Source organism: Borostomias antarcticus (genome assembly GCF_949987555.1).
Source record: "Borostomias antarcticus genome assembly, chromosome: 11".
NCBI classification, from domain to species: domain Eukaryota; kingdom Metazoa; phylum Chordata; class Actinopteri; order Stomiiformes; family Stomiidae; genus Borostomias; species Borostomias antarcticus.
Window position 1 is genome coordinate 27,217,196 of NC_140244.1, and position 21,106 is coordinate 27,238,301.

General features: G+C 45.7%; 2 protein-coding genes across 2 annotated transcripts; one reads left to right on the forward strand and one right to left on the reverse strand.

Moving 5' to 3' along the window:
- Window positions 1-4,530: 4,530 nt before the first annotated feature.
- LOC311315564 (E3 ubiquitin-protein ligase TRIM39-like) lies at window positions 4,531-6,174 on the forward strand (the record flags this gene model as incomplete). Its single annotated transcript, XM_084446233.1, has 1 exon — window positions 4,531-6,174. The coding sequence occupies one exon, from the start codon at window positions 4,531-4,533 to the stop codon at window positions 6,172-6,174; it is 1,644 nt and encodes a 547-aa protein (XP_084302359.1).
- A 2,223-nt stretch (window positions 6,175-8,397) lies between these two features.
- LOC311315565 (E3 ubiquitin-protein ligase TRIM21-like) lies at window positions 8,398-14,736 on the reverse strand (the record flags this gene model as incomplete). Its single annotated transcript, XM_084446234.1, has 2 exons — window positions 8,398-8,431; window positions 13,160-14,736. 2 exons carry the CDS (start codon window positions 14,734-14,736, stop codon window positions 8,398-8,400), a joined length of 1,611 nt encoding a protein of 536 aa, XP_084302360.1.
- Window positions 14,737-21,106: the final 6,370 nt, after the last annotated feature.

Below are 21,106 nucleotides of genomic sequence, written 5' to 3' on the forward strand. Positions count from 1 at the left end.
CTACTGTAGCCTGTGATCGGACGTTTTTTCCCCCAATAGCTAGTCTTGATCTGCCTCTGATCCTAGTAGTGTATGTGTGTCCTATGGCTTTGTTTACACACACACACACACACGCACACACACACACACCTCTGGCGCCAGCTGCATTCCTGTCTTTCACTCATTAACCTGGGAACATTAGCCGACTGCTAGAGGTGTTGTATGAGAAATACCCAACGTAGGAACCTTGCAATAACACACAGCATCCCTCAGAAGGGAGTGTTCAGTTTTAATTCGTTCAGGCCTGAAGAATGACGGATTCAGGTAGAGACACACAGCAAGTGGCTCAGTAGAGAATGCACACAGGTCAGCTTCCCATGCTGCTTTAAGCACTAGTTTGTCCTCTGACACAAATGAACCCGATAGATGAATTTACAATGTTTGTGACAGTTGGTTGAAACAATGTAGAGTTTTAGTTAGCTCATCCTTCTATGGTCTCCTGATCATGCGCCCTTTGACCTTGAAAAATATAATTTCTGCCTTTGCTAGTAGGCTACAATGCTTCATCTGTTTGTCTCTTGACAGACAAACGCAGCCCGCATTCCTTTCTCACCCTCGTATTAGCCACGGGACGGCAAGCCTAAAGGCTCACAGCAACACTAACTGAGTATATAGTAATATATAGCAACACTAACTGAGTAGTCATATATAGACGAGGCTGAAGTTACAACCCGTTTGGAATTATCCGGGTCCACCTTAAAAAATAGGTTAGAATCGGGATTGAATCAAGATTAAAAGAAAACTACCCAAAATGTCACGGGTTCTAACTACCCAAAATGTCACGGGTTCTATATTACACAGTGGTACTAGACCCCCTCCCGGTCTGACTCGTGGAGTTTCACGAGATTCTGATGTGGCATTTCAAAATAAAAGCCTTCTAAAGTCTCAAAAACTTCTTAAATCAGGATTAAAAAGAAAACCTACCCAAGATGCCACGGGTTCTATGCTACACAGTGGTAACCTACCCAAGATGCCACGGGTTCTATGCTACACAGTGGTAGGAGACCCCCTCCCGGTCTGACTGGGGTTATCATAGCCTACTAACAAATACAGTAGGTCTACCTACTATGTTAGAACATTCTAACCATTAGGCCTTTGTGGAATCACCAGAAATATTTTCCACACTAGCATGTCAAAGCGCATTGTGTTGCCTCTGGGTATGAAATGCGCTATATAAATAAAGCTTTGATTGATTGATTGATTGATTGCTGTCATTTCAGGATATGCCACCAAGGTCTACGGTACAAAGATGATATAAAACTGTGTTCGGGATTAAGCCTATAGCCTGTGTCCACAAGTTGGTGTGTTTTCAGGGGCGAGGGCCAGACCCAATGTAAAAGTGAAGACCGGTGACACCTCTCTCTCTCTCTCTCTCTCTCTCTCTCTCTCTCTCCCAGGACCTTTAAAGGCTGGTAGACGAGGCCACCCTGTAACAGTTGTCCGCACCGAAACACAGACGGACGGAGTCCAGACCACGGGCTACTAGCTGGACACGAAGGACTAAACCAATACAGCTTGCTTCCCCCAAAGGCGGAGATACAATCTTTACAAACTCTGAACTCCACCAAACGCTAACCGAGCGTTCAAACTTACATTCTGCAACCAAAGCAGATTGAGATGGCAGCGTGACCGTGTCACCCCGGCGCGTCGGAAGGGAAGGAACACGACGCTCTGCGCGGACTTTAAATTAAGGTACCCAATTAAGGTACCCAAAGTACCCACGCGTCTCAGGAGCGCGTCAGGCCAGATCGACCCACTATTCAAGAAGTTGGCAGCCTGAGTGAACGATCTGGCGGTGAGTGAGTGTTGAACCTGGGTGGATGAGCAGTAGCCAGCTGACCAGGTGAGCTTGCGAGGTTAGGCAGACTAAATGGTGTGATAGGCAACAGCTGAGCAGGTAGAGCCGGTGTTCTGTCAATACGTGCTACCTATCGAGATGTGCTACCTTGTGGTTCTGCGCATGCGTGTATTTAACTAACAGTAGGCCTATGAAATCTTTGTTTTTTGATTAAAAACAGTAGTAAGTGTACTGTAACAATATGAGTAGGATATTTTGATAACATCTGTATGTAGGCCTACGATTTAAGAGACCTTATATATCAACCAATATCCTCTATGAAATGATGCTCCACTACATAACCATCTTATATGACAACACTATGTTATTTATTTATTTATAATGTTATGTTATGTGTTATGTTACACTAACCGAACACTACTCACTCATATGAGGAGCATAGCCTACTTTGACACTATTATAACATCTCTGCAATTGATTTGCGCTACGGTAGCATTTTTCGACAAGGCAGCATAAACTGTCATAACGCCAGAACCTGGGCGAGCCAGACTGTAGGCTAATCACTTGCGCAACACACACACACACACACACACACACACACACACAAACACACACACAAACACATGCGCGCACACACGCAGACAGGGAGGCGCGGTCGCGACCGTGACAGGACGTGCCTATGACGTGCCTGTGACGTGCGTCTGAAAGTTGAGCAGAGAGATGAGACTGTATCAGGAAGCTGAGGTGTTATCTGTCATTAACACCAGGCTGTTAACACTCTCCTCTGACACGCCACACAGTGACACATCCAACAGCTCACTCACCACATGGTCACAGGAGGCTGAGAAGTCCACAGGGCGCCAGAGATCTCCGCCATTCAAATACTGTAGTGCTCTTAGGTCAGGCCAGGTCACGTGTTGACCTTTGAGCCTCACAGGTCAACAGCTGCAGGCAACACGCTGACTTCTCTCAAGAGTAGAAGACGGATTCTGTGCAGTTAATTGCATTTGCATGCTTATCTTCACAGCTTTTTGGAGGTATTTTCTGGCTCCAGCGTTTGTTTTCAGAAGTGAGAACTGTGTCACTGTCAGTGAATGCATGCCAGGGATAGTCTCAAGAAATGACAGAAATGTGCATTTGTGAGGTAGCAGTTGTCATTTCAGGGACAGAATGTTATTAATTTTTGGGCTTTGATGCATAGCCTACGTACTGTAGGCTATATGGACATTATCAGCAGACACACAAGGTTATTGTCTGGTGATAAGCCACACATACCAGCTCCGAGCCTCTGTCCCTGCACAGCTATGAAAACACTCGCTAGAGAAACGCACTGTATAGACAGAGAGCAAAGAGAATGTGTAGAAAAACACATTAGTGATCAGATAACATACAAGGCTCCATCTTCCAATCAGGAGACAGGACCAGGTGTGACTCATCTAGGTGCGCCTGTAGCTCAGGAGGTAGAGCGGGTCGTCCAATGATCGTAGGGTCGGCGGTTCGAATCCCGGCTCCTCCTGACGACATGTCAAAATGTCCTCGGCGAGACACTGAACCCTAAATTGCTCCCAATGAGCAGGTTAGCACCTTGCATGGCAGCTGCCACCATTGGGGTGTGATTGTGTGTGTGTGAATGGGTGAATGAGAGGCCATTGGGGTGTGAATGTATGTGTGAATGGGTGAATGAGAGGCCATTGGGGTGTGAATGTGTGTGTGAATGGGTGAATGAGAGGCCTTCATTGTACAGCGCTCTGGATAAAAGCGCTATACTGTAAGTGCAGTCCATTTACCTTCTCAAGACCCCAAGACTCCTCATCTCTGTGTCTTGTCTGTGTGTTCCGGTCATCTTGTGATTGTGGTTATTAGACTCTAGTGTTAGGGTTGCAGTGGAAATGATCTTGAATAATGACAGTGAAGCCATGTTTATGCCGTTGAATGGTGTATGTATTTTTGGGTGTAGAACATGCTGGATGGTGTGGGGAGGGGAGGTGCTGAGTGTGTCTTTAAGAGAAACAGGAACATGGTATCATTTCCTCACAGGGTCGAGCTCAGTGTCGTCACTCTGCTGTGGTGGGAGGAATGTGAAACCTAACAGGGAGTACGTTAACTTCATGGCTTTGCTCAGAGCTCCTAACACAACTTTTATCTTTTTATTATTTTCCATCCAAGGACAGTGGAAATAGAATCAGCACGTGAACACAGACAGGTGAGTTGAGATAAACATTAACGCCACACAGTTAAAACTGTCTCCTCCTAAAGAACTGCTTCTGTCTGCTCGCTTTTTTACTTGTGTTTTTGTTCGTCTGTCTGCTGTTTTTACTCAGCAAAGTGATGAGTTGGTGAGACTATACTGTAGAAATGAAATGTATAATCATTTTATTGTTAAAAGTCAAAGTTTCAAAAACATTAAACAACACCTCTTTGCTTTTCACTTCATTCTGTCGTGCTAGAGATAAATAGAAACGACAAAAATATGTTTTGCTGAATTGGCAAACAGCACGATGAATGAACAACTCACTATTAGTTGATATAATGATGTTAAGCATACTTGAATACCTTTAAAGCGGCAACTAATACCTTATCATTGAGAGTCAGCTGAAAATGTTTCATGTTTTGATCTCTCTCTCTTCTCTCCCTCTCTCTCTCTCTCTCTCTCTCTCTCTCCCTCTCTCTCTCTCTCTCTCCCTCCTGTAGCTATGGCGTCTGCCAGCACCGTTCTGTCTGAGGATCAGTTCCTGTGTTCTATCTGTCTGGATGTGTTCACCCAGCCGGTCACCATCCCCTGTGGACACAACTTCTGCATGGCCTGTATCGGAGACTACTGGAGCGACGCCTCTATCCTCTGCCAGTGCCCGATGTGTAAGGAGACGTTCTCCAGGAGGCCTGAGCTGAAAGTCAACACATTTATCTCTGAGATGGTGGATCAGTTCAAGAAGTCGACTGAAGCCATGTACCCCCAGCAGCAGCCCGCCAGGCCGGGGGAGGTGACCTGCCACGTCTGCACCGAGAGGACGATCAAGGCCCTGAAATCCTGCCTGGAGTGTCTGACCTCCTACTGTGAGATCCACCTGGAGCCTCATCAGAGGGTCGCCGGCCTGAAGAGACACACGCTGATCGACCCCGTGGAGAACCTGGAGGACAGGATGTGCGCGAAGCACCAGAAGCTGCTGGATCTGTTCTGCAGGGACGACCAGGCGTGCGTGTGCAGCTTCTGCACCGAGACGGATCACAGGAACCACCGCGCCGTCCCCCTGGAGGACGGGTTCGAGGAGCGGAAGGCGTGGCTGAGGGACGCCACCACACAGGCGCAGACGATGATCGCAGAGCGACAGAAGAAGATCAGAGAGATCAAACAGTCGGTGCAGGTCACCAAGACGGACGCGGCCAAGGAGATCGCCGAGGGCGTGCAGTTCTTCGCCGCACTGGCGCGTCGCATCGAGACGAGCAAGGCGGAGCTAATTGAGTTGATTAACGGGAGACAGGAAGCAGCGGAGGGGAGGGCCGGGGGGATGATCAAGGAGCTCGAGCAGGAGATCGCAGAGCTCAAGAGGAGGAAAGGGCAGCTAGAACAACTCTCAAACATTCAGGACCATTTCCAACTCCTCCAGAATCCCCCCAGCCAGCTCCTCACCACACCCACCAAGGACTGGTCTAAAGTGGATGTTCAGAGAGATCTGTGTGTGACTCCGTTGATGGGAGCTAAACCTCAACTAGAGGAAATACTCATGAGCGTGGAGAGCTCCTGCGACGCCGAGCTTCGCAAGTTAAGGCGGCACGCGGTGGACGTAACTCTGGACCCCGACACCGCATGTCCTGGGCTCATCCTGACCGAGGACAGGAAGCAAGTTAGCGTCGGACGCCTTAACTTAATGCGTGTCCCTGACAACCCGGAGAGGTTTGACGGCTATCTTTGCGTCCTGGGAAAGGAGGGCGTGTCCTCGGGGAGGTCCTACTACGAGGTGCAGGTGGCGGGGAAGACCTGGTGGTGGCTAGGAGTGGCCAGGAAGTCCGTCAAGAGGAAGGGACATGAGTACATACTGAACACCGAGCACGGGTACTGGTGTGTGGTGTTGAAAACAGAGGGCGATTACCTGGCCATGGCCGGGACCCCTACCCCTCTCGCCCTGAGACACAGGCCCCAGACGGTGGGGGTGTTCGTGGACTACGAGGAGGGGCTGGTGTCCTTCTACGACGTGGAGGCCCGGTCGCATATCTACTCCTTCACCGGGTTTGCGTTCACTGAGAAACTCTATCCGTTTTTCTCCCCCTGTTACACCGATGGTGGTAAAAACACAGCTCCCCTCATCATCATGCCTGACAATCACGCAGGCTGGGTCTAGTCTAACTCACCACGTGTGCATCAGACTGGGTCTAGTCTCAATCACCATGTGTGCATCAGACTGGGTCTAGTCTAAATCACCATGTGTGCATCAGACTGGGTCTAGTCTAAATCACCATGTGTGCATCAGACTGGGTCTAGCCTAAATCACCACGTGTGCATCTGTTTCTAACGTGAATAACAAGTTGATCACTGCTGATCACAATACTCTTGAGGCTTGGCTGTATACAGAGGATGCACACATATGCAAATTCTGGGACGGTAAATACAGTAACAGATATTTAGCAGTACTCACAGCTATATGTTGGTTTTTGGAAGTCTTTGTGGACTCTGTGTTGTGTTTGTACCAACAATAAAAATTACTCTGCTTCAACCAATCACACTGTTCTTGTTGAACGAAGGTTCAACACGGGCGTAGCACTCCTAAATGAAATAGATTAAATTTTTTTTGTTTATTGCAAGCAAAAAGGTAAAGTTACAGCTCAGCTCTTGACACATGCATCCAGCTCTCACCAAGGAGACATTCACACACAATGTGTTACACTCCTATCTCCATCTGAAGTACACCCCCATGCCCATAGACGGGCAGTAAATTACCCCCCACCTCTCCCTAAGTCAGCGTGACCCTTCCTGGCCGCGAAGCCGCAAATCTGTCCGTCCCACCAAGGACGAGCGGCGCGGAGGCTCTCGGCTCGGAGATAAGATGTCCCTCAGCGTGGAACCCCCCAGTCTGGCGCTCTCTCGGGAACAGATAGGAATGTCTGCGCTAATCATGAGAAGATGTTAAAACAAACGCCTTTGACTCTAAGCAGTCAGGAGGCCGCTAGTCACACACATGTAGATCACCTAATACACACACATCCCTCATATACTGTAGATGACGATATTTTTTTATTTTTGAGAGGTTTTCTTCCTCTTGTCCCATTTGATTTGAAGGTACTCTGAGGTCATGGTTTTCTGTGTAATGCTTATACTATACATGGCCATCAGAATATTATTGTTTTTGTTATTATTGTTCTTTTAATGAACTTTGTGATGATTCTTTTCCATTACATGTGTAAAACCCTTCTCTTTATTGTGTAATCATTGTATTATGATATATTCTGTTAAAGAGTTATCATGTACTTCTTGGGTCTGTGTGAAAGAGCTTGTTTGAGTTTGAACTCTGAGCAGACAATCCATTGGTGTGGTCAGACCACTCTAACCGGGTTGGGATATGAACTCTTGTACCATATCAGTCTAGGCTGAATATCCCATCCAATAAGGTAACAGAGCCATGAGGGGAGTGGTCAAACATGATGTTAAAAGAGGAGAACTTTGTGACCCTGTACTGAGCTGGTCAGAAATCATATAAAAGTACTACACAGTACAACAATTCTGTTTGTGCTTGTTGATCCATTTCACTCTGCAGAGGTACATGTAAATTGATGGTTTGTGTCAATAATCCTCCCAAGACGACCTACACACTGTTGGTGATGTGAACATGTGTTCTTTCATGAGTGTAAATGAAATGTTCTGCCTATGGGCCACTGTAGCTCAGTCGGTAGAGCGGGTCGTTTAATGATCGAAGGGTCAGTGGTTCGAATCCCAGCTCCGACTGTCCACATGTCGAAGTGTCCTTGAGCCAGATAACCCCAAATTACTCCCAATGAGCAGGTTAGCACCTTGCATGGCAGCTACTGCCATTGGTGTGTGAGTGTGTGTGAATGGGTGAATGAGAGGCCATTGTAAAGCGCTTTGAGTGCCGCTAAGGTGGAAAAGCGCTATATAAGTGCAGTCCATTTACCATTTATGAAGCATGCTGTCAGAATAGGCGGGTCCTTCATCTACCAGCAGAACCTGCTGGGCTTCAGCCAGCAGGAAACACTTCCAGGTCAAGATCCAGTGGGAAACACTTCCAGGTCAAGATCCAGTGGGGTCATTCAGTCACCTTCCTTTATTCTAAAACACAGATTAAGAGAATTACACTGAAAGAAGCATTAGAACGCATTTTTGAATAGTTTTGTATGGAATTACATTATTATTAGTAGTAGTAGTATTTATAGTAGTAGTAGTAGTAGTAGTAGTAATATAGTAATAAAAATATATAATAAGAATAATAAGAATAAGAATAAAGCACTTTTCATTGTGAAACAATCTCATAATAATTACACTGTCAAACAAAATAAAACCCCAAAAGGTGTTTCATGTTTTACCAAGTTCTCTATAGACTAGTCACTAATCACTACCAGAGACTGGCAGGTTCTCTTTCTCTGCACCTGTGTCAGGAGAAGATGTTCACAAAACTACAAACACAGTAATACAATTAAAAACGTTTTAATTATCAAAATATAAAATGTAAAATGACAGAATAAGGAGGTCTGATACAATAGGAATCTAGTTCAGAGCGCGACGTCAGTCTGGTCGATCAAATCAGAAGACGTCAAAAGACAAAGGCCTCCAAAGCAAGTTTACACTTGATATGAAATATAGATACTATTCAATGGTATATGAACGTACTATTGAAGTAGGAAAACACCATGTTGCTGGGGAGAGAAAACATTGTCAGCGAAATATCTTCAAGTCAAGAGTTTGAATTACGGTATTCTCAAGAATTTGACAGGTGTTACTGTAACCTAACCTAACCGCAACCCAACCACTACATCAACGATTCTAAGAAATGTGTCTGTCAGTGCAGTTCAATGGAGTCACACATGATTCCAACCTCAGCGCACGTGTGCCTGCAAACAGGGGTTATAGCTCTGTACCAATATAAGCAAACTATACAGCAAAAATATACTATCAGACAACTATCACTTAATAGATGGCATCGGAAAAACACATCTACTTAAAATGTATCTGCTGAGCCTCAGGGATTCAACAGCTGAGTTACATCTGGGGTGTGCAGAGACATGGGTGAATATTGAGGTCAGGCCACTTTTATGGGTTACACTCACACACACACACACACACACACACACACACACACACACACACACACACTGTAATAGAATTTCTAATTACAATATACTCAGTAAATGCATGTATGTATTGTTACTTCAGGCCTGTAATCCCTTCTTTGGTAGAGTGTGAGACTCTGTGTGTCCAGAGAGATAGACAGAGATAGGCAGACACAGGATGCATTGTACTACTGTAGCAAGGCAGTGGATGGCATTCTTCAAGGCCAAGGGGCAGGTGATCGGGAGGCACCTAGAAGGATGAGGTGCCTAAAATGTCACATTGTCTCGACGAACTGACACACACACACACACACACACACACACACACACACACACACTCACACTCAACACATGTATTGCATACGTTGGTATAATGCAACATCAATCTCTGACCTTTGTTGTTATTGTTGTACGTGGGCCCGGGAATACGCAACTATTTCCATGTCAGTGGTGGTATTAAGTCTTCTCAGACAATCATATCTCCACACGCCTCCCAACCACCTGGAAGGATTCCATTAATTCTACATTCCTTGGATTGAAAATATGAAAATATGAAAATAAGCCATATGTCAAAGTTTTGAGGGAAGCTGCCTAAATTTATTTTTTCTTGTCAGGTTTTGTCTAACTTTACTTTAACTTCCAACCCTGTCAGGTGAGAATAGATATGCCAGCTTGTCTTAAAGAAGCACTAATGAACAAGAATGTGCAAAGAACACCTCAAAAATTATTATTTTGATATCTTTGGTCACTTTTTAAAAATTATTTGAGATGAAAAGTAATTAGGTATAATTAGGGATATTTCATTTCAAACCTTTATTTATAGAGAGCTCTCTATAATTTTCTTAATTAGATTAATTAATAACAGATCATGATGATTTCTTTAAACGTTTGACAGGCCAAATACACACATGCACACACACACACACAAATTGGAAATTATGGAATTACAATTATCAATTACAATTAGGATCATTGATTGTTACCTTAAATTAATTGTTTTGTCATTTCACTGGGTTCTTTTTGCTGGCACAGCAGCAGCTGAGTGAGGTATTGAATGGACCACAACCCTGAAATACAGAGCTGCTAACTGAACAGACCACAAGAGATTCCAGGGTAAAGGGTAAGGGTAAAGGGTAAGGTCAAGGATCATTGCCCCACACATAGCCTATGCATAGCCTAATACAGGTGTCACTCTCAGGGAAATTAACCTCCTTTTTTAAGGTAAAAAACATTATTTTGTTGTCTTCTACATATAATAAACAACTTCATCTGAATGAAGTAGACAAGACAAAAAGCATGTCTGCAGCCCAAACTGGTAAACAATGATCATGTTATTCAGTGTATCTTAGGAATGGTGAGAGAGATTAGATTCTATATGTAATCAGACTAGAGAAGCACTAGCGCCCCCCTCTGGACCCTATACCCTATCATGTCACAGTATATACCCAACACCCATGTCACAGTATACACCCAACACCCATGTCACAGTATATACCCAACGCTCATGTCACAGTATATACCCAACACCCATGTCACAGTATATACCCAACACCCATGTCACAGTATATACCCAACACCCATGTCACAGTATATGCCCAACACCCATGTCACAGTATATACCCAACACCCATGTCACAGTATATACCCAACACCCATGTCACAGTATATACCCAACACCCATGTCACAGTATATACCCAACACCCATGTCACAGTATATACCCAACACCCATGTCACAGTATATACCCAACACCCATGTCACAGTATATGCCCAACACCCATGTCACAGTATATACCCAACACCCATGTCACAGTATATACCCAACACCCATGTCACAGTATATACCCAACACCCATGTCACAGTATATACCCAACACCCATGTCACAGTATATACCCAACGCTCATGTCACAGTATATACCCAACACCCATGTCACAGTATATACCCAACACCCATGTCACAGTATACACCCAACACCCATGTCACAGTATACACCCAACACCCATGTCACAGTATATACCCAACACCCATGTCACAGTATACACCCAACACCCATGTCACAGTATATACCCAACACCCATGTCACAGTATATACCCAACGCTCATGTCACAGTATATACCCAACACCCATGTCACAGTATACACCCAACACCCATGTCACAGTATATACCCAACACCCATGTCACAGTATACACCCAACACCCATCTCACAGTATATACCCAACACCCATGTCACAGTATACACCCAACACCCATGTCACAGTATATGCCCAACACCCATGTCACAGTATATACCCAACACCCATGTCACAGTATACACCCAACACCCATGTCACAGTATATACCCAACACCCATGTCACAGTATATACCCAACACCCATGTCACAGTATATACCCAACGCTCATGTCACAGTATATACCCAACGCTCATGTCACAGTATATACCCAACACCCATGTCACAGTATATACCCAACACCCATGTCCCAGTATATACCCAACACCCATGTCACAGTATATACCCAACACCCATGTCACAGTATATACCCAACACCCATGTCACAGTATATACCCAACACCCATGTCACAGTATATACCCAACGCTCATGTCACAGTATATACCCAACACCCATGTCACAGTATACACCCAACACCCATGTCACAGTATATACCCAACACCCATGTCACAGTATACACCCAACACCCATGTCACAGTATATACCCAACACCCATGTCACAGTATATACCCAACGCTCATGTCACAGTATATACCCAACACCCATGTCACAGTATACACCCAACACCCATGTCCCAGTATATACCCAACACCCATGTCACAGTATATACCCAACACCTATGTCACAGTATATACCCAACATTGTACGTAAGGAATTGTAAAAGAACGAAAACACTGTAACCTGTTGTGCTGCTTGCAGTGTGCACCACTGACGGGGGCTCAAATCAAAATCAATCAATCAATCAATCAATCAGGTGTGTGATTGGGCGGGGAACATGTCCCGCCCATGTGGTGGAAACAGGAGCAAGGTCTTTGGAATGATGTTGAATGCCGAGAATCAGAAAGTCATGAGTAATTATTAAGCAAATACCGCTACTTTTCTAGAGAAAGGTTTGCTGCTCAAAGCATGAACCGAGAGAGAGAGAGAGTCCCGAGACAAGATTCATGTTATACAGGTTCCTATACATTCATGTTATACAGGTTCCTTGGTCAGTCTAACCAAGAGGTCATAGGTCAGTATGGTTACAAGAGATACAGAGAGTGCTGTCTGGGTGTAGCATGCGGTAATTCCCCTAGCATGCGGTAATTCCCCACCCAAGCAAGACATTACAACAACACAAGCTGATCAGACATTAATACACGTGTTTAAACATATACATGAGTTTAAACATACAAAATTCCATTACACCCCCCAACATTTGTTTGACTGCATGGCTGCACCAAGCATAACCCCTCCCGAGTCCTACCACTTCTTCATTGCACATAGCCTGCATTCCTACCCAGGCATACTCTTTAGCATATTGTCCACGTTACCATTTTCTATTGTTATACAGCATCCATCTGTAATTGCATTCATGTTTGTATGCCTGTTTTCAAACTTTCATATTTAACATTAATTTAAAGTTTTGCATGTAAGTACATGTGCAGCACAGAACAGCCCCATCTCATCACGACAAAATGCCTGGCATTATGTAAATCAGTCAAAAAATAAAATAATTAGCCACTTAAGTTGAGTTATGTTTTTGGCTCAGAATGTATTAACTTTGCGTCGTTCTAATAAAGTTTAAAACATATTTTAAAGCCACACTGGTCGGAGCCGATATTCAAGCAGCCATTCTAAACCTCTGCGTCACGTGACCGGTCTATACGAGACGCATTTTAATGCAAGGTGTAAACGGGGTCTATGATTTAGGCTGAATGTAGTCTGCTTGAAAAGGTGTGACGACGATGATGATGATGATGATGATGATGAACGTAGTCTGTGTGAATGACAGGAGTGATGATGAGAGGGTTTGCATTATCATCAGCAAACCAAGGACCGGGGCTGAGGAATGGATGGAGTTTCTCCTTGAAGGCACAGCCAATGAAGGAATAGATATGAGACCTGGCCTCCACGTCGTAGAAAGACACCAGCCCCTCCTCGTAGTCCACAAACACCGCCACCTTCTGGGGCTTGCGTCTGAGGGCGAGGGAGACAGGGGGTCCGGCCATGGCGCCATAACCAATCCCTCTATCCAGCACCACACACCAGCAGCCATGCTCTGGGTCCAGATTAAATAACCCTTTCCTTTTGATGGACTCTCTGGCCACTCCCAGTTTCCACCAGGTCTTCCCCGTCAACTCAACCTCATAGTGGAACCGCCCTGAGGAGAAGCCCTCCTTTCCCAGAACGCAGTGATAACTGTCAAACCGCCACGGGTTGTCAAGGACGCGCTGCACGTCTGGTCCAAGTCGAACGCCTTTCCTGTCCTCGGTCAGGACGAGCGAGGGATGCGCCGTGTCGGCGTCCAGGGTCACGTCCACCGCGTGTCGCCTCAACCGACAGAGTTCGACATCGCAGGACCTCTCCATGGTCGCGATCGCTCGCTCCAGCCGTGACATGGCTCTCCTCATGGGAGTCGCGTAGGGATCCGTCCGGATGTCCGCCTTGGGCCGGTCGTCGGTGTGTGTGGGGAGGTGTAAATCGGCAGGGGGGTTCCCGAGGAGCTGGAAGTGGTCCTGAGTGTTTGAGAGCCGCTGCATCTCCGCGCATCTCGTCTTTAACTCGTCGATCTCCTGCTCCAGTTCGTTGACGATCGCCTCGGCCTTCATCTCTGCCTCTTTCTGCCTCTTGTTAATCCCCTCGATGAACTCGGCCTGGCTTCTCTCGATGCAACGCGCCAGAGCAGTGAAGACCTGCACGCCTTCGGTTATCTCCTTAGTCTCTTCTCTCTTGTTGAGCTTTACTGCTTTCCTTCTCTCTTTAACCGTCTTCTCGCGCTCTGTGATGATCTCCTGCGCTCGTGTAGCTGTCTCCCTCAGACAAACCTTCCTCTCTTCACACTCCTCCTCCGCCGGGACGACGCGGTGAGTCTTGTGTTCCGTCTCAGCACAGGAGCTACACACGCACGCCTGGTCGTCCCTGCAGAACAGATCCAGAAGCTTCTGGTGCTTTCTACACATCCTGTCCTCCAGGTTCTCCACGGGGTCGATCAGCGTGTGCCTCTTCAGGGCCGGGGCGATCAGGTGAGGCTCCAGGTGGATCTCACAGTAGGAGGTCAGACACTCCAGGCAGGATTTCAGGGCCTTGATCGTCCTCTCTGTGCAGACGTGGCAGGTCACCTCTCCCGGCCTGGCGGGCTGCTGCTGGGGGTACGTGGCTTCGGTCGACTTCTTGAACTGATCCACCATCTCAGAGATAAAGGGATTGACTTTAAGCTCAGGCCTCCTGGAGAACTTCTCCTTACACATCGGGCACTGGTGGAGGATAGTCGTGTCACTCCAGTACTTTCTGATGCAGGCCATGCAATAGTTGTGTCCACAGGGGATGGTGACCGGCTGGGTGAACACATCCAGACAGATAGAACACAGGAACTGATATTCAGACAGAACGGTGTTGGTAGATGCCATAGCTAGAAGAAAGAGAGAGAGAGGTCAAAGGTCAAATTAATAAACATTTCTGACAAACATTCAGCTGACTCAGTGATCAAGCAATACGTATAGTGGTAATGTGTGATGTCATTGTTTAGGCTGAAAAGTTAGCATCACCGCCATTTCTAAATCTCTTCTATGGGAAAAATGAATGGGATTTGTGAAAAATGTGGTAAATAAGGTATGTGTTTACTGCCAGACTGTAGTATGTTTTGTTTTAAAAATTAAAATACATAATTGAAGATAGGTTTTGTGAATTTTGAAGCCTTTATTTGGTTCTGAGATCGATATTTCTAGTGCTATGCTAAAGATTTTTGAAACTGGACTACAGGAGTCCAATGTCTTTCTGACGTCCGCCATGTTTACTGAGCTACCTATGAAAATGCCTGTGGAATTAGCGTTTGTTTAAATCTGAGCTAGTAAAGGAGGTTTTGTGTTTATTTGGCATGTATTTATTCAGTTTGGGTAATCTCACATCCTCTAGTGCTAGCTCAGGTTATTAAAGAAAACATGGCGACCATTTGACTGCTGTAGTCCAGTTTCAATAATAGTTTGCGAGCTGAGCCGGTGGAGCGATAGAACTTCTGAAAGGCCAACTGGAATTGGTCTGTCATCGATTGATTAGCCTACATCAGTTGATTGACAGTTCTCATGACCAGCCCACACATTCTGGGTTAACTTTTATAGTGGGAAATTTAGGATTATAAAAATATGTTTTAAAATACTTTTAAACGACTGAATAATAGAAAAAGTATGCAAATTTGTTTTGTTGTTGCCTACATGTCGTGTCATATTCAATCACCATATTACTTTTTTAACATCAGTGAGGCAGGATGGGCAGACTACACCTGGTGTGCGGAGTGGGAGGCGAACACACTCGTGATTTCATCCCGGCTGCCGGTCCTTCCCCTACCGGGATGGACTTAACCATGTTAAACACATAGACCTTACTTTCGCCATTTTTCACGAATCCCGTTCATTTTTCCCCTAGGGATTCTACGGAAGAGCATTAGGGCCAACAGCAGAGTTTGTTTTTTTTAAGCTTCTGAGTTTAAAGTATTTTTTCTCAGAAATTCTGACTTTAATCTCAGAAGTTATCTGACTTTTTTCTCAGAAATTCTGACTTTAAAGTCAGAAATTCTGAGTTTTTTTTCTCAGAAATTCTGACTTTAATCTCAGAAATTCTGACTTTAAACTCAGAAGCTTGAAAAAATAATGAACTCAGTTGTTGGCCCTAATGCTCTTCCGTAGGACTCAGACCTCCACGCTGCCGTTTGAGCTTCAGAATGAATTTGAGCCTCAGAACAAACGGCAGCGTTGCTAACGTTAACGTTTCAGCAACATGATGACATGAGCTCACCACTCTAGAGAGACAGGTTTAGAGTTTCTGACATGATCAACAAACTAGGCTGACTTGACAACAATGTAAATATATAAATGTAAATACAAATAAGTGAGTGAAATAAGTGAATAAGTAGGCTAAATGTAACATTTACAAATGTATTTAAATAGTATCTCTTCTCTTCTCTCACTCTGTATCTCTCTCTCATATATGTATGTATGTGTGTGTGTGTGTGTGTGTGTGTGTAGGAGTAGCCTTTACACACAAATAAAATGAAACAAACAGTGATATGAACTCTAGACTGTAACATGAAACGTTTGGATCATGATTGCTTTTAAATATCCAGGTTATTTCCCGTTGATCTCTGCGTAGCCTTTACACACAAATAAAATGAAACAAAACATTATATGTAGGCCTACACTAAATCTAACATGAAAAGTAAGGATCATTATGACTTAAAATATCCAGGTAGCCTAAATATTTCTGTCAACTCACCTGTGTGCTTGTGTGGATTCAGTAGCTGTATCTGTGTTAGAGGAGTTGTGAGGAATGCAGTGGTTTGTCTACTCGTCTAATGTCTTCCTGCTGGTTCACAGTCAGGCAAACCAGTGTGGCTACATCGCTCCCACATGCAAATGCAAACAGGCCTGTTACTGATGACATACAGGTGCATCCCCCCAAAAATAAGAATTGTGAAAAAGTTCATTATTTTCTGTAATTTGATTCAAAAAGTGAAAATCTTATGTATTCTAGAAACATTACACAAAGTGAAGTATTTCAAGCCTTTTGTTTAAATCTTCATGATTGCACAGTATGTTCAATTATACACTCAATACTTGGTCAGGGCTCCTTTTGCACAAATTACTGCATCAACTTGGAGCAACATGGAGGCAATCAGCCTGGAAATCGCCACCTGGCATGGCAGCTGCCGCCACTGCTGTGTGAATGTGTGTGTGAATAAGAGGCCCTTGGATAAAAGCACTGGGCTCTATAAGTGCAGTCCATTCCGTCCATGTTAAATAGGCTTAACATGATCAACACATTTTGACAAAAATGTTTTCTTTCACAATAGAATTTCCAGAAATCCATTCCAGTTGTAGATCCTCTCTCTCTGAGTAGCAATTACACGCAAATAAAATAAAACACACAAAGTTATATGTACACTAGAAACTGTAACATGAATAATTAGGATCATTATGACTTTTAATTATCCAGAGGGCTTAAATATTTCTCTCAACTCACCTGCATGTTTGTGTGTGGATTCAGTAGCTCTATCTGCGTCAGAAGAGTTGTGAGGAATGCAGTTCAGTTTGTCCATTATCTCCCAAACTGGATTCCTTTTCAGCGGCGTTATTATCTTTTATCTACACAGGGCAGCTGAGACACAAGTCAACTCTACAAAAACACTCTGTAAACAAAACAATAAGAGTTGAACCACATACTGTAGGCTACAGTACTTACTTACAGCACTGCATGGTTTTCCTCCGTACAAGATACATTGTTAATCCGTGGATAAAAAATCACTCCATCATCACAGTCTCTTATTTGGAGTGCTTTATTGCATCACATTAAGTTAAGTCTGTCCTACCAAACAGGTTAGAAAAAGCTAGTGGCAGGTTTGCTAACAGCAGAATGTACAGTACAGGTACAGGTAGGCCTACAGTAGGCCTACAGGGAGACAGTCAACGCCTCAGCGGTAAGAAAGCCATGTTAGGCGGCGACAGCAATGTCTGTGGTACACAGCGGTTTCCTGGACTGTGCACAAACCTTCTCTATCCGCTACGTCACAAAGCACAGGCGTTCACTGACCACACCCTGGCTGCTGACATGGATGTGGGAGCAACCAGTGTGGTACGGTAAGTAGCTAGCATTAGTTAGCGATGCTTCTTTAATTTACTCCTAACATAAGGCCTCACTGCTGGGGTCACACTGTAGAAAGAACGGAGATGGGCACGCTGTTACAAATGTCCTTGACTAAAAGTGAAGTGTTTTCATCTTAAGGGGCATGGTCTAGTACATGGGTTCCCAAACTGTGAGGCGGGCCTCCCCTGGGGGGGCTCCAAAGAAATTCAGGGGAGGCACGGAGGGATGGTTAAAAAAAAATATATATATATAAAAGGGAAACTTTTTTACTTTTGAATTTTCTATGGTTTATATGAATGAAACATATTTTTAAAGGTCAGGAAATCTAAATAAATAATGGGAGAGATGTAAACTAAATTTGCGGATAGTGCAGAGAGAGCATCCCCCCGCAGGCATGAATGTATTGTGCGAAAACGTCATAACGTTAACTAGCAACAGCTGCCACCGAGCTAACTTAGCTGTGTAACGTTATGGGCTAGCTAACGCTGCCTTGCAAAATGGACACATTTGGGGGGTTGGGGGGGCGTGGGTGTGTCACTGTTTTCAGAGGGGAGGCCCACATTGATGGAGTTTGGGAACCCATGGTATAGTATATAGTATATACTCTTTACACCCAAGGCGCTGAGCCAAGTGTTGACAGAGTGCTTGTTATCGCCTTGTGGCTGCTCCGAATTGTCAATTTCAAAAAGGCAGCACAGTATGAAGAAAGTGCTACAGTGTGCCCATGACCTAATGATGACACAGGCATCTCATATCTGATGTCACCAAAATTAGGATGCTCCCCTCGCTCAGTTGCTATGTGGGTCTCGGCACACAGATACCCAATCAGCAGCCAGCATCACAGGGGGGAAAATAAATAAATAAATACAATTCAAAAACCTAAAACGACTAAAAATGTGGCATCAGAATTAAAAGGACAGAGGGGAAACGGATCATTTTGACTGATCAGTGATCATGATTTAAGCCTTGGGCTCAGAACAACAGAGTAAAGACAGAGTTCTCCTACAGAACATTACATGGTTCTTTCATCGTGGAACCACACACATACAGGTATAATCAACAATTTCCCACAGTTAATGAATCTAAAATGTAAGGGATACAATCTCAAACCTTCATTAAATGAACGGATGAGACGATGGAGAGACGGGCCCTGCAGACGGAACGCTAACCCCCTGAGGGTGAGGCTCGGGTGCAAGGCAGTCTGGGTAACAGCTTTCTAACTTGGTGTCTGGGATTGGGAGGATGGCCCTGGTGAACCCGGGTCTGGGACGGATCGGACTGGCCGGCCGGCTGCAGGTGAACCCGCTAGGACCCACCTGGGGCCTCAAATACTCTGACCTCAACACTGGTAAGATACAGTACTCAACATGACTTTGAAAGGGAACATTCAAATGACACAGAATGGAAGGGACACTAAGTGATCATTACCAGGCATGGCTCTGACTCTCCTCAGCTCTGATTGGGTGGCTGAATACATGGAAGACATGAAAAGCGAGTGGGAAGCTGAGGGAAAACGTCGCACACACACACACACACACAGACACACACACACAGGCTGAGGAAGCTACGCTGGTAGAAAATAAGACTTGAGAGACTTGATTCAAACAAGGAAAGGCATTAGCGATCGTACAGCAGCATCTCTGGTGAAAGGCTCAGTCCTCCTCTCTTCCAAACATCAGTGCTGTCAACTTCACATCCGTCCGCTTCCTCCTAGCGAGACCTTCACTTCCTGTGGAACACACTCCACAGCCAATCAGGGTGCTCCAGTGAGGACAATGTCCGTTTCGTTCCATCTATACATCGAGCAGCAGACATTCAAGCACATAGTCAGGTTGCCATGGGAATGTCCTGTACAGTGTCTCGGGAGGATCGTTGTTTGAGGAGAATCCTCCTCAGGGATAGGGATCATAACGGCCCCGGGGAAAGGCGGCCATTTTGAGTCTCCTCACATTGTTCCTTGTTTCACTCCAGCAGACAGGGGGGCGTCCTGGAGAACAGAGAACCGCTCCATTCCACACTCCCCTCTCTCCTCTCCTCATCCTCTGAGAAAGAGCTTCCTCCCTCTCAGGACACCCCTAAGGGCAGTCTGTGACAGGTCGAAGGTCATCGAGGTCATAGGTCGGTGACCTTGTTCTCCACGGCCGCAGCGATCTGCTGGAGGCGGTACCCCAGCTGCATCTTCTGAGCAGTCGGGTCCTCCTCTAGAGCTGTGACGATCTGAGGACAGGAGGAGAGAGAGGGAGGGGGAGAGAGAGAGGGAGAGAGAGAGACAGGGGGAGAGAGAGAGACAGGGGGAGAGAGACAGGGGAGAGAGAGAGGGAGGAGGATGGGGGGAGAGAGGGAGGAGAGAGAGGGAGGGGGAGAGAGAGAGAGGGGGAGAGAGAGAGACAGGGGGAGAGAGACAGGGGAGAGAGAGAGACAGGGGGAGAGAGACAGGGGAGAGAGAGGGAGGAGGATGGGGGAGGAGAGGGAGGAGAGAGACAGAGAGAGAGAGAGGAGGAGAGAGAGAGGGGAGAGAGAGGGAGGGGGGAGAGAGAGGGAGGAGGATGGGGGGAGGAGAGGGAGGAGAGAGAGAGGAGAGAGAGAGGAGGAGGAGAGAGAGGGGAGAGAGAGGGAGGGGGAGAGAGAGGGAGGAGGATGGGGGAGGAGAGGGAGGAGAGAGACAGGGGAGAGCGAGAGAGGGAGGAGGATGGGGGGAGGAGAGGGAGGAGAGAGACAGAGGAGAGAGAGAGAGGAGGAGAGAGAGAGGGGAGAGAGAGGGAGGGGGAGAGAGGGAGGAGGATGGGGGAGGAGAGGGAGGAGAGAGGACGAGAGAGATCAGGAGAGAGAGGTAGAGGGAGAGAGACCAGGGCTATCACCAGATACATCTCGCCCCACATTGCCACTGACCCCAGACCAGTCCATGTTCTCCCTCCAGCAGGGTCAATCAATCAATCAATCAAAGCTTTATTCGTATAGCGCATTTCCTCCAGGAGATGTACTCTTACCCTCATCAAAACTAACGCCTAAATCATTTGTATTATTTGGTGCCTTGATGATGGTGGAGAGTTCTGTCTAACACAGGACAGACACTTTTTTCTTTTACAACACATATAGGCGTGTGTGTGTGTGTGTGTGTGTGTGTGTGTGTGTGTGTGTGTGTGT